The sequence below is a fragment of the Myotis daubentonii genome, chromosome 15 (assembly GCF_963259705.1).
Source record: "Myotis daubentonii chromosome 15, mMyoDau2.1, whole genome shotgun sequence".
In the NCBI taxonomy this organism is placed as follows: domain Eukaryota; kingdom Metazoa; phylum Chordata; class Mammalia; order Chiroptera; family Vespertilionidae; genus Myotis; species Myotis daubentonii.
The window spans coordinates 38,978,600-38,992,869 of NC_081854.1; the positions used below are offsets into that span (position 1 = coordinate 38,978,600).

The 14,270-nt window shown below is 47.3% G+C and overlaps 1 protein-coding gene across 2 annotated transcripts in view; it reads left to right on the forward strand.

The window, feature by feature from the left end:
- Positions 1 to 3,562: 3,562 nt before the first annotated feature.
- Positions 3,563 to 14,270, forward strand: part of ADAMTS18 (ADAM metallopeptidase with thrombospondin type 1 motif 18) — a 129,803-nt gene continuing 119,095 nt past the window's right edge. The window contains exons 1-3 of one of the 2 annotated variants that reach the window (XM_059667390.1): positions 3,563 to 4,049; positions 4,145 to 4,232; positions 7,434 to 7,750. In XM_059667390.1, coding sequence (XP_059523373.1) covers positions 3,960 to 4,049; positions 4,145 to 4,232; positions 7,434 to 7,750 — 495 coding nt within the window. In that variant the 5' untranslated portion in view covers positions 3,563 to 3,959. Of the gene's footprint in view, positions 4,050 to 4,144; positions 4,233 to 7,433; positions 7,751 to 14,270 lie in introns of those variants that run through there. The other variant, XM_059667389.1, reaches the window with a different exon arrangement.

Consider the following 14,270-nt stretch of genomic DNA (forward strand, 5'->3'; position numbering starts at 1 on the left):
ACTCGTCATTGCAGCTTTGAGATACCCAAGGAAGGGCAGTCCCTCTGCTCTGCATGGAAAAGAGAGGAGAAGACTGAGGTCGGGGATGACAAGACGGAAAGTCAGCTGTGGTGGGGGAGGGGCTGAATGTTTCTTACTTTCCATGGAAGAGACACTTGCATCTTCCTGGAGCAGAGGCCAAGGGAAAAGGGAAGAAGCAACAGGGATTGCCATTTACTTCTTGCTGTGGCCAGGAAGAGGTCCTTGACTTAAGGCATTTAATTTGAAAAAAAAATGGTTAAACTTATATCAGTGTGAAAAGAAGAAAAACCAATGTACCACTGATTTTAGAGGGGAAAGGGGGAAATTTTTTACATAGTTAAGAGTGAATGGTGTGACCTCTCCACCTCAAATTTTCCCATTTCCTTCCTCCTTCCTCCCTTCCTCCCTCCTTCTCTCCCTCCCTCCATTCCAACAAATATTTACTGAATGCCTTCTGTGTGCCAGGCTCTGGGCTATGTTTGACAGAATACAGCACAACGGGAATTTTTTCTTTCTTTTTCTTTTTCCTCATTGGTTTATGCAATGGCCTGAATATTTTTGCCCCTCCCCCCAATCCATATGTTGAAATATAAGCCCCAATGTGATGGTATTTGGGGCTGAGCCCTCATGAATGGGACCTTATAAAAGAGACCTCAGAGAGCGCCTTGCCCCTGCACCATGTGAGGACACAGTGGAAAGAAGGCTTTCTATGAATCAGGAAACCTGCTCTCACCAGACAGCTCTCTGCAGGAGTCTTGATCTTGGGCTCCCCACACACACACACCCACACATACTCCCCCCCCCCCCCGAACTGTGAAAAATTTCTGTTGTTTATATGCCACCCAGTCTATGGTATTTTGTTATAGCAGCCCGCATGGACTGAGACAGATTACCGTGGTATTCATTACGGTGTCTTAGATTTATAGTTTTAAAATCAGCTAAGATTTGTATTTCCAAGTGCACTTCATAACTGCCAGACTGGACCACTTGCTCACGACTCTCTGTCACCATCTAGAGACAATTTATACATATTGCAGGGCCAGTTCCTAGAACATTGAAGGCCGGAAATCATTCTGGAAGTTATGACTATGCTTTTGTATCAGCTCCACAGAAAGAATTGGTCCTGAGCATCTTCAAATGAATGAAATTGCAAGTTTTGATCTCTAGATCTACTAACATGTGAGAAATAGGTCTTGGTTTCTACATCAAACCGTGGAGGGCTGGGATCTACCAAGTGCGAAGGTTTACTGGAGAGAAGAGCTGCAAAATTGGTGGGGCACGGGGTTCTTACATTATTCGGTTCAAGAGGAGGCCTCCAGACCCTCAAAGGGTGAGCACTCAGCAAATATAACAAGTATTTGTTCATCGGAATGAGAGGCTTTGAGGCTCCAGGCTGATGGAGAAAAAGATCCCAGAATAGGATTGGGATCCATGCTGTTTACCCAGGGTCCTCACCAGGGGTGATTTTGCTCCCCAGGGACATCTGGTCATGTCGCAACGTTTTATCACAATTGTGGGGGTGCTAAAACCCTACACGGCACAAGGCAGCCCCTGGCACAGAGACCAATCCTGCCCCAGATGTCAGCGGTGCCGAGGCTAAAAACCAGCACAGTCTGGCACTGAGCATGGTAAGAGCGGGTCTCTGAGTGTTTCCTGGGCCATATAATTCAGTGCTGTCCACCCCAGTCTCCTTTTTTATCTAGTCTGTTGCTTGGTGACACGACATCAAGCACGGTTTTTGCTGCGTGTCCTTCATGTCCAGTTTCCCTTAGTGTCCAGTCATTTGCTGAAATCGCATAAAGCCCTGACGTCACCGTGTCGGGATCACCCACAGGTGCTTGCTGAAAATGCTTATTTGGGGCCTGCACCACATCTACCGGGTCAGAATTTCCATGGCTCATGGTTCAGGAATCTGCCTGGTGAGCCAGCAGCACAGGTGAATTTTGTGCACATTGAAGTTTGACCTGACGATCTAGAAAGCAACAGAATTATGGGGTATCCTCTCTTCTAACTTTAAAAGCCCATTTATAAAGCCCAGAAAAATATATTCACCTAATCCTTGCACTATTCTTTTGATGTATGACTTGTATTCCTATTTTATAGGTTATAAAATGGAAGAGACAGTGCTTATGCAGATGATGCAGGGAAAGCTAAGTGTTTTTGTTGAACCCAGATATTCTCACTGAGAGGTCTTTCCAAACAGCTTTGCCCTGGGCAGAAGCTGTGCCCTTTCTCTGTCTCTGCCGCCCAGGTCTACCTCTCCACTGCTGCATCCAGGGAGACAGACGTACGCTTGTTGAGCTGTCACTTGTTCTAAACTGTGACATGGACCTCATCTTAACTACCTCCCTGCCCTGAGGACCGGAGCAGGGATATGCCCACTCCACTGCCACTACCCTGGTCCAGGACACCAGCGTTGCTCACCATGATTCTAGCACAGCTTCCTTGCCATTCTCCTCTGCTCAGCACTTCCAGCATTGTCCACACATGACCCATCTATTGCCTCCTACACATTCTCTCTCTCTGTCTCCCCTTAAATCTAACTGATTCCTACATGCCGCACCCCAGCCTACAAGGTCCGGTTGACCTGGCCATGTCTCTGCCTCTCGCTCTGGCCTAGAACTTTTCCATCATGGCAGCATCTGAGAATATATTTTGCTCATCACTGCAAACAGTAGGGATAAAATAAATGTACTGAGTAAATGAGCAGGCACATTGCAGATGGGATGCCCATCCGTGGTGATGGCAGCGCTGTTAGTTAGGGCTGATTTCTGCATATTGGGGTGTCTGGGGCCAGGGTTCCAACGTTAGGAGTTGGAAGCATGGTCACTTGGAGAAGAGAGAAAAATCCAGAAGAGGCGAGGCCCCTGCCAGCCAGCTGTGTGATGTTCTAATTTATTGGGATAAAACTGGTTAATAACATTATATGTCATCATATTTCAGGTACAACCTGACGACATCTGTGCACGCCACTGTGTGCTCACCACCCTGGCCTCCTTCAGTCATGCTGCTGACAAGACTCAGGGTTCCAGCCCTCCGGTTGCCTGGATTTGGGAGTTTCCAAAGTATATGTGCTTGAGCCCATCTGAGCCCAGTTTCTTCATCTTCATCAAGGAGTTAATAATTCTCACCTTTGCGAGGATAGGGCCCAAGGTAAAGGAGATAAAGCAGGGGATGGCACCTGGCACTTGGGAGGTGTTGAGAAGGCTCAGTACCTGTCTGCCCCCGCACCCAGAAGACTTGTAGAAGAGAAGACAGGCAGCAAAGAAGTCGCGCCACTTACCTGTGCCTCCCTCCCCCTTTCTCAACTCATCTCTTCCTGCGCTTAAAGCTGAAATTCCCTCTTCAAGCCCGACCCAGGGCGCTCCGAGCTCTCTCTCGGCGGTGGGTCCCTCCCTCCCACTTGCACTCACCCAGCCTCCCCTCCCTCTTCGCCCCCTCCCTCGGAGCAGGAGCCGGGAATCCCACGCCCTAGCACCAGCCCGGGGGCTCGGACGGGCCCGGGAGCCGCTGGTCGCCAATCACCGTGCGGTGGAGAGGCGGGCGCTTGGCTCCGGCGCGCTGGGGGAGCCAGCTGGCGCTGCTTTCCCCGGGAGCCTCAGACGCTCGCACAGACCCAGACAGACGCACAGACTGGCGGGCAAGCGCGCGGGCAGGCACGGACAGAGTCCCCCGGCCGTTTGCACTCGGAGGCGCGCGCCAGCCCCGGCCCGCGGAGCCCCCCGTCCCCCAAGGGGAGCCGCAGGCGGCCGCTCCGCAGCCGGCGCCCGCCGAAGGGAGGGCGCGCAGGCAGGCGGTCGGAGTCGGGGAGGCCCCAGCGCACCCGGCCCACGATGTGAGCGGCGGCGGCTCCCACCTGGCGCCGCACCTGGAGCGCCGCGCTCCGGGGCGGCGGGGAGAATGCGCGCCGTCCGCAGCCGCCTCGCCCGCACCTGACCATGGAGTGCGCCCTCCTGCTCGCGTGCGCCCTCCCCGCCGCCGGCGCGGGCCCGCCGTGGGCTCCGGCGGGACTGGGGCGCGTGGCCAAGGCAGGTGCCCGCCGAGGGGGCGCGCCGAGAGCGGGGGGCGCCGGGGGCAAGCCCCCCCTCGCCCCTCACGCGCGATGTCCCCTTTTCTCTTGCAGGCGCTCCAGCTGTGCTGCCTCTGCTGTGCCTGGGTCGCAGCAGCCCTAGCCAGTGACAGCCACTGCGGCGGCAGCGGATTGAATGACGGTTCGTACTTGCCCCCCCACCCCACCCCTAGGAGTCTGTCCAGGCACTTTGTCCCTTCTTTTCCCCCCCGCAAAGAGGGGAAAAGGTACAAAGGCTCACCCCACCCCCGCCCCATCCGCCCCCAACGTGGCAGGTGTGTGTGCGTGTTGGAAATGGTTCCTGTTTGTAGAGGGGGGAAGTGTGGCAAGGACTCAGAACTTATCAAAAGAATCAATGCCTCAAGCTTCAAGTCACATAAATGAGAAAACAATACTTTCCCTTGTTCACAGATGGCTTGTTTTAAAAATAAAATCGTACTGTGGTGAGAAATTAGGAAGTGGATGCGGACTAGGCGGTTGGTATCAAAAGGCACCTCGCTCCCTTCCCTTCCTCCCCTGGGCAAGCCTGCCGGACCTACTGTCTTGGGGATGAAAGAATATGGGCCCCTTTCCTTCCCCACACCTCTCCTCCTCCCTCTCCTCTCCACTTCTGTTCCCTGTCTTCCTGTCCTCTCTGCTTCTTTGCCCTTGTGTCCTGGATTCCCAAAGGCCACTGTTAGAGGGAAGAAGATAGCTTGAGGTATGGGGAGTCTTTATCTCTTCCGAGGTTCCCCAGCTGAAAACCTCCAGACCACCCCTCGCTTCTATCATTTATTAACTTCTGATGGCGCCCAGAAGGAAAATCCTTGTCTCCACGTTCCCACCAGCTACAGACCAGCTGATCCCTGATCCAAGGTGTCCAGCAAGACCTGAGGTTCAACCGATTCTCTAATCTTTACCCTTGCAGGATCATGTCCTCCTACCAGGGGACAAGGGATCATCTTGGGGACAGGGAGTGGCAGGGCCATGAAGAGGGACTGGGGCAGGGGGTGGGTCAGTGAGGGAGGGAGTAGGACAGAGCAGGAATTAGCTATTGAGAAGAGCTTTGGTCCAACCAGAAAGGCTGGCTGCAGTTTCTAAAACAACCTCCCATTGTCCCATCTGGTCAGATGGCTGCAGGCTCCCTCTGTTCCAGCTGCCACCTGTAGGGACCTCATCTTTAGTCAGCCCCTGAGCTGATTAATCAGATCATTCTCCACAGGGGACTCTCATTGCCCCTTCCCATCAAGGACCGAATATCATCATCAGCCTGCTCGTTCTCCCCTTGGAAGCAAACTGGTAGCAGGTGTTGGTGTCTGAGTGGGTGGGGCTGAGCGAGAGGGGGTGGGGGGGGGGCGCTTTTCAGTCTGAGTCCCTTAAAGCAGCGGTTCTCAACCTGTGGGTTGCGACCCCTTTGGGGGTCGAACGACCCTTTCACAGGGGTCGCCTAAGACCATCGGAAAACACATATATAATTACATATTGTTTTTGTGATTAATCACTATGCTTTAATTATGTTCAATTTGTAACAATGAAAATACATCCTGCATATCAGATATTTACATTACGATTCATGACAGTAGCAAAATTACAGTTATGAAATAGCAATGAAAATAATTTTATGGTTGGGGGTCACCACAACATGAGGAACTGTATTAAAGGGTCGCGGCATTAGGAAGGTTGAGAACCACTGCAAAGGCTGGCTAAGGATCCCACAGGGCCTCCCAGTTAAGAGCAGGCAGGGTTTCAGATGGTTCTGGACAAGGAGGTCAGAAACAACTTATTGGAGATGCTCTGTTGCACGTGTCAGGGGTGGTTCACACAGTTAGGTTTTAGTAAGGGAGGAAGTGGATTTTTCACTAAGAAAAAGCTGCATTGAATCGAAAACCACATACCTGTAAAGCATCATAATAGAGATTTTTTTTAAAAAAGAGAAATAGTGTACACCTGCTTTGTTTCTTAAGGTTAAGAGAGGAGGAAAACGTCTTTTCCAATTTTTTAATATGTATGCCAATTTGCAAGTATTTCTAGTTAAAGGAGTCAGAGAAGGAGAGAGGCAGGACATAGAGAATATTGTAAGAATGGGAGTTGCTCAAGCATTAAGAGTCGCAGATGGTCAAACAGGAGAAAACATTTTAAAGTTGTCATATTGGTATTTTTTCCAAACATAATAATACTTTGATATGATTCCTGTTAGCTATAGGGCTTCTTTATCTTTATCCTTTTTTTTACTATTTTGGGAAAAGGGAAATTCCTGTTTTCCTCCTCCTAGAACGAGGACCCCGGTGACTCAAGCATGCCTCTTAGTTATTTGGAATCTTTCTAAACACTTTCCAAATTAGTTTCCCATTCTGTGCCTAGAAAGTGGAAACGCAGAGCGTTTTTTTAAAGCGCAGAGGGCATATTCCACATCATTTTGTGGGATGAGACTTTCAGTTTCAATGTGTTGTGATAGAAAGCAGTGTGCTGGCTTCTCATTTTTTTTTTTTTCAAGCAGCAAATTGTTTTTTTAGCTCCTCCTCTCAGGAACAAGCAGCAATTAGTGCAGCTCCAGGGAGCAATGGTGAAGGTATTTCTAAACATGCCTTTCCAGGTGTCCCTGCTCTGACAACATGTCTGAGCAATTTGAAGCATCGTCCTGCATGGGAAAAGCTCTGACGGCGTTGAGCCATTTTTATGCATCCACTCTATTGGGTGCTTACAATTAAATGGGATTGTCCCTGCAAAAGCTCATAGTAAAAGGTTAAGAGTGCTACAAGTTCTGGAGTTTTATTGTCACGTATAATTAATATTGGAAATAGGAAACTGCGCTTACTTGTGCATTTTCTGAGGAAGCCTCTCAAGTTACTCAGCACTGTGAGTTATTTGACATTTAAATTTTGCCTCCCCTTCCCCCCCCTTACCTCCTCCCACCCCAACACCCCCCCCAAAAAAAAATGGTCCCAATTCAGGTTAAACACAAAGATAGTAATCTCCTTTAAAAAAAATTTCAATTCTTTACTTTGGTAGTTTTATATGTATGTTGTCTCCCAAAAAAGCAATGTTTAGGAATGAATGGCTCAGTGACTAATATAGGAAAAGCCCATCTCTCTTCTCCCCAGACCAGGAGAGTTTGTGGCCTTTTCCACAAATATTCTTCACATTCATCAAGGTTGTGCTTGGCGGTTAGTGTTCATAGGAATTAGTGAGGCAGAGCTAATGGGAAGGACCACGGGTCCTCCTCTGAATTATATTTCATGTAGACGCATGGCCACAGGAACAAAGATACCTTTGAGCCATGCATCACTCTTGGCCAGCCTGGTGGGAGGTGACGGGTTGGCATTGCGGGCTCTGGGTGCTGACAGCTAAACCTTTCCCCTTGCAGATTACGTCTTTGTCACACCAGTAGAAGTGGACGCGGGCGGGTCCTATATTTCCCACGACATTGTGCACAGCGGCAGGAGAAAGCGGTCAGCGCAGAGTGCCAGCAGCTCCCTGCATTACCAATTTTCAGCATTTGGACAGGAGCTCCACTTAGAGCTGAAGCCCTCGGCGATTTTGAGCAGTCACTTTATTGTCCAGGTACTTGGAAAAGATGGTGCTTCAGAGCCTTGGGGACCCAGGGTGCAGCGCTGTTTCTATCAGGGATTTATCAGAAATGACAACTCCTCCTCCGTGGCCGTGTCTACTTGTGCCGGCTTGGTAAGTACCCCACACTCTGCGTCGACTCCCTATTCTGCGTGCATTCTGTACAACTTGAATGAACAGATGTCTGCAATATTAAGCGCTCTTCCAGCCAGTTCGACCCATTCACACTGTCAGCTTTGATACTTATGATATTCTCAATTGAATTAATCTAATCTGCTCCCAGAAAGAGAAAATAGAATAGAACTTTAATGACCATTTAGAACATTTCTTTTGATGTTTAATGGTCTGGGCCTCTTCATTCTCTGTGTTTGAGACAGTCCCCAAGGAAATTAATTTGATGGATGCCATTCGCATTGTAAAGTCTTGGGAGACCAGGCATTATATAAATCGACCAAGCTGCGTGCCTCCGCGTCGCTTTGAAATGGGAAAACTGTATTTCAGTGCAGAATTGCATTCGGCAGCCCTGCTAAGTCCAGCCTTCATGGAGAAGGGCGGCCTTTTGTTTTCTTTGACCTGTTCGTGTTCCGCTCGTGTGAGACGTCCTTGTAGAGTGTGGTGTGTTCGGGGCTGCCAGGGTGAAGTGTGCTGTCCAGGGATGCAGACCGCTTAGAAGCATTTGGGACAAGTGTTCTTTCCCCTCTTGTGTGATCCTCATCTGTTGAGCTCAGGGCCAAGAATATTCATGTAAATGATACTTGACTCAGAATTCAATCAAATGCATGAGGCAGTAAATGGCATTTGGGTTGATTTCATTCTGTGTTGCAATTGAGAAGTGTCTGGAACTGACAGAAGTGTGTGTGTGTGTGTGTGTGTGTGTGTGTGTTGAGATACTGAAACACATGAAAGTCATGCTCTGGGATGACTAGAAGAAGGAGAATGTGAGAAAGCCCAGTTGCATATGTAGTAATGTACATGGTACATCATGACACAAAATAAGAGTGGTTCCATCCAGCCAGCATAGCTCAGTGGTGGAGTGTTGACCTATAAACCAGAAGGTCATGGTTCACTTCTTGGTCAGGGCACATGCCCAGGTTGTGGGCTACATCCCCAGTGTGAGGTGCGCAGGAGGCCGATAATTCTCTTTGGTCATTGATGTTGCTATCTCTTTCTCCCTCTTCCTTCCTCTCTGAAATAAATAAAAAAATATTTTAAAAATAAAAAAGAGTGGCTGGGTGCAGGTGAATGAGGACTCCCATGTTCCTGGCTAGTTGAAACTTTACGATTTAAGTTTATTTTCCTGACACTGTGGCTTGAAATTAGCTAAAATATTTCATTACCACCAGAGTTATGATATCCTTTGGTACAGTCTTTAAAGCATAGAGTGAAACAAAGATTTAACAATTCCCAACTAAGCTTGATCCATTTAAATGATCAGTGTGGCTCTCTAATACCCTGTATATTATAACATGGTTGTACGCACATATGTGTGCCAGCACAAACATGAATAGCTCTTGTTTTTTTGGTTTTGTTGTCATGAGTCTCCTGCTCTTTGGGGGACTTCCTTCCATCTTTCCCGCTCTCTTGTCTATTACGGTGTCCTGGTGTCTCCAGAAGGCACCCGCCATCGTGGCTCGCACCATCCCAGTCCATACAGCAGTGGTTAAGAGCAGTCTGTCAGGATCATTCTCACACCAGCACTCACTAGTAGGACCTTGGGCAAGTTACTCACCTCTGTGTCTTAGTTTTTTCACCTCTAAAACGGGGACAATGAGAGTTTAGATAATAGCGCCGTAGGGAGGAAGTGACCTCTTACATGGGACGTGCTAGAGCTTTCCCTAGAAGGGAATAATTGCGCTGTATGTGTTCTGGTTCCCACAAAACGTAGTCTCCTCTCGTTTAGCTCTCTCGGGATTCCACTCTTGTGAGTGATGGGAAATCTGATCAGTTGTCTCGTATGACTAGATGTTGGGTTATTTCTCCTAAGGAGGAGATTTTCTTTTGAACAGAGAGCAAGTGATCACTTAACACGTAAGAAGGCGGCAAGTTAATGTTCATCTTTGTGATGGATGTGAAAGAGGTCATTGACAGCCACATCTGCCTGTATATAAGGCTGATATAAAGTGGGTTCTGTTCCAATGTGCAACATACTCTTAATTAACTTTACTTCTGTAGGCCTCATTTCCCTCTCCTGAAACATGTACGGTGATTCCTGAGACCACTGCCATCTCTAGGCATCTGCCTCTGATTATCCAATTTGTTGGTCCTGGCAGGACCCATTTGGCATGCGGTAGGGGGAGAATCAAGCTTATCTCATTGCATTACCCACCTCCCGTAACCCTGCAAAGCACATACACCCAGACTCTACTCAGCAATAAGAAAATAAAACAAGAAAGAGGACAGAGCCACAACTGAGAAGCCAAGACACTGCTCTGTATTAATTTGTTTAACCTTGTGTTGAAATATACTGTATATACAGAAAAATGCAAAAATCATTGAGTACAGCTTAAGGAATTTTCAGAAAGTTCACATGCATGTGACCACCAACCAGATCAAACAAGACATTGCCAGTGCTTTAGAACAGCGGTCGGCAACCGGTGGTCCGCAGACCACTGGTGGTCCATGAGGTCTGAAAGGTTGGCGACCGGTGCTTTAGAAGCTCCCCCATGGCCCCTTCCCAGTCACTACCCACCATAGGTGACCACTCTCCTAATTTCTAACATTGCTCAATGTTGCCTATTTTAATGTTTTACATAAGTAGAACATACAATATTCCTCTGTATGAATACTTTACAATGTTTCTATTTAATGGTCGACATTCAAGTTGTTTTCAGTTTTGGGTTGTTATGAAGACTACTGCTGACCCTTCTTCTGTATGCCTTTTGGTGACATTATGGACACATTCTGTTGGAAACCCACCTAATAATGAAGTTTCTGGATCACAGGTTATGTGTATATTAAGCTTTAGTAGATTCTGCCAAACAGCTTTTCAAAGTGATTGCACTAATTTGCACTCCCATCAGCCGTGTGTGATTTTCAGAGTTCCAGTTGCTCCACATGCTCACCAACACTTGCTATTGTCTATCTTTTTCTTTTTAGCCACTCTGATTGATGGATGTGAAGCAGTTATGGGTTTAGTTTGTATTGTCCTGATGGGTGTTGAAGTTGAGTATCATTTCTCATGCCTTTTGCACATTTATATATTCTCTTTGCCAATCTATCTATATCATACTTGGACAAGAAATAGTACAAATATTTTCAACCTAAACTGTGGTTGTAGGGGGCACAGCTACAGTGTTTTGGCCAGTCTCAATCCTCGGACTAATGAAAGGACAGGGTCCTCTCATTGCCACGTGCAGTCCTAGCTGGAAGGGCAGGGCCCTCCCAGCACAATCATAGCCAACGGCTGTGGTTGTAAACTTGAACTATGGTCCACACACGTAGCCCCACGTGCCTTGTGATAGAGTTCAGGTGCCTGTAGTTGAGTGAGGTTGAAACTCACGAGAATGCTGTAAACAACTTGATCACGCCCCTACTTTGCCTCGTGGCATCTGCTATAAAATAAAGACACGGCTTGTGGGCGCTGGCGCTGTCTGTTCATCAGGGAGCAGCGTCCCACTGAGACCCAGCTTTCATTCTCTTGTCTGTCTTTTCTCAATCCTTTCACCCCCCCCACTCAGGGTCACTGAACCAGGCTGAGCTGGCATGGCACATAAGGCGCTCTGGGGCTGAGTATGCCATGGCCGTGCCGGCTCCCCACATGGTTGTTTTTCCTTTCGTGGTGAATAGAAGCAGGAATTCTGAGCAAAAACACCTTTGTCAACTTAACATCATGGTTATTACGGCTTTGTCTCTCTAACAGGGCATTGACCTGCTTGTGAACCCTTTGTGAACCTATCAAATAGCAATAGGTGAGCACTGTGAAATCACATGAGACACCACATGGAGGGGACTCTTCACTAAGGATGTTGAGAAATGGGGATGGAGGGAAATAACTATGTTGGGAGGAAGAATTTCTTCATCCTTTCTGCCACTTGGAACCCATAGACATTGCCCAGCTTCTTGGGCTAAACAAGGGGTTAATACTTTCTCTAAAGTTAATTAGCAACTACTGTAATGGATTCAGGATAGTGAATGATTCATGAGTTCAGGAGAAAGACAACATGCTTCTAACATGCTTGTTGAGAGACTCATCCAAGTCCACTTGCTAGAAGAGATGAGCAACTCTTCTTAATACAGAAACGGACATGAGATGACTGAGACTAAGAGGTAGACCTCCTTCCACTTAAAGTCTCTACATTAGTTTTTCTCCTAGAGTGGGGCAGGGCGACTGGCATCAGAATGCCTTTAGGGGACAGAGCAATCTCCTAGAGTGCACTGGGAAAGTAATAAGTCACCTTTGGATAACCAAGTGCCAGTAGGGAAGCTAACCATTGTCTTGACTGCTAGGGAAACCCCAGGAGAAAGCGACAATGGTTCAAAGGGTTATAATAGTGAAATGTAAGTACTTCCATGTATACATGTCCACTCCAGCTAGGGTTTCTCAGGCAGGGAATTCCCCTCAATAATTCAAAATTAAACTACTTAAAATATTTTCTGAAAAGGCACTCCCCCCAACTGACAGGTCTCACTTTACTCAGGAGTTGAGTAGGCAGTTATTGACTTGGAATAATTCATAAAACAGGAGTTGGGAACTACCCTGAGTGAATACTGCCTACCTTTATGTCTGGGATGATTGTTTTTAAATTTTGAATGCCTTTATCAACGAGCAAGCCTTCTCCAGCTTAGCAAGGCCCCCTGCCTTGCACTCTATGAAAATATTTGGATTTGCAGCCCTTGACCCAGAATCTCAGGGTTGCAGATTAACCTAATCTATATCATTATCTGCTGTGATGTCCTCTTTACCATATCCAGCCTCTTATTTATATTATATTACTAGAGGCCCGGTGCATGAAAATTCATGCACTGGAGGGGGGTTCCCTCAGCCCGGCCTGCCCCGTCTCACAGTCTGGGAGCCCTCAGGGGTGGGAGGTGATGCTCCCATCACACCTCTGCTGCTGCCACTGCCAGCAGCACAAGCCTCGGCCACCCCTGGTTATCTGAGCCTCAGGCAGCTCTGGGTGACTGGGCAGCTGACATCCGAGGCTGCCTGCACCTCGGGCTGGCCCTGAGCAGCTGGGGGGCTGAGGGCGAGTCTGGCCACACCACGCGCCTGCCACCTCCACCCCCGCCCCGGCGAGGCTGAAAGGACCTGGGGGGGGGGGGGGGACTCCGGCGGGCCTGAGGGGACTGGGCGCTGCCATCTTTGTGACAGTGTGATGGTCAATTTGCATATTTCCTCTTTATTAGATACGATTGATTTCAGAGAGGAAGGGAGAGGGAGATAGAGATAGAAACATCAATGATGAGAGAGAATCATTGATCAGCTGCCTCCTGCATGCCCCACACTGGGGGATCAAGCCCACAACCGGGCATATACCCCAACCGGAAATTGAACTCTGACCCCCTGGTTCATGAAGAGAAGGTCATTTCATCCAGGAAGTCCATGCCATTGTTGAGAGACTCTTCCTCTTGCTGTTGAACTTCAACCTACCTTCTTATTACTTTCACCAATATTTCTTAATTTTCTTTTCCGGGGTGATAGAAAAAGAACTATATTTTTCTTCTTACATGATGGGAGATCTAAAAAGACCTTTCTCCCCAAAAATGTTCCACCTTGGTGATCCCTTTTATTAGGAGAGTGATTTTCAGAGTACAATCAGAGGCATTAGCTTCACTTCAAGTGTTAACTTTTTGAATTTCTTTACCCACAACAGAAGCTGGGCCCAGGAATGTATATTTTTAATCCTCTAAATGATTTCAATGCATACTAACCGTAGGGAACCATTGGATTAAGACCTTGGCTGTGCAGGAAAATCTTTTTAATTGGTTTATTGTTGGTTTGACAGATTGATTCCATTTTTGAAAGTTGGTGGAAGGGTATTTTGAGAATTGACTAATGATTAGTCTTTCATTCAACAACTATTGGTGAGCTTCTGTTATGTCAGGCACTGTCCAGAGCACTGTGAGTAAAACCAGAAGAGAATGAATGCTGTACTCTAGCCCATAGGATTTTGTTTTAAGGGAGAAATGGAGCAGCAATTTTAGCTCTAGAAATTGGTATTTTATTTTGAACCAAGCTATGGTACAACAAAGGACCATGGGGCATGGTTTTAGAAAAGGGGACAACATGGTCAAGTTAGGGTCAACGCCACCTCTTGGAGTTTTACCAGGCACATTAGCATATTAATAATTCAGAAATATCCTGCATTAAAGATATTTGTTTAACTCTGTTTAAACCTAGAGTTTCTCTAATTTAGTTGGTCATGAAAATCTTTTTCAAGGAGCATGTCTTGGTAGTCTTTTAGTAACAAGAAAGTCATGAAAGCAATAATTCCCGAAGAGATATTATAATATTATGTATTGATTTCTAACTGTTAAGCGATGCCTCAGGGAAAAAAAAGGATTTCATGATCACATAAATGATTTCTTGGCCATATATCGTCATATAGGTAGGGATATGTTAAATTTAAGTGCAATTAGGTGAATGTGTTTTCTGTAATACATTTCAAACCTTTTAATATGCCAGTAGGCATCG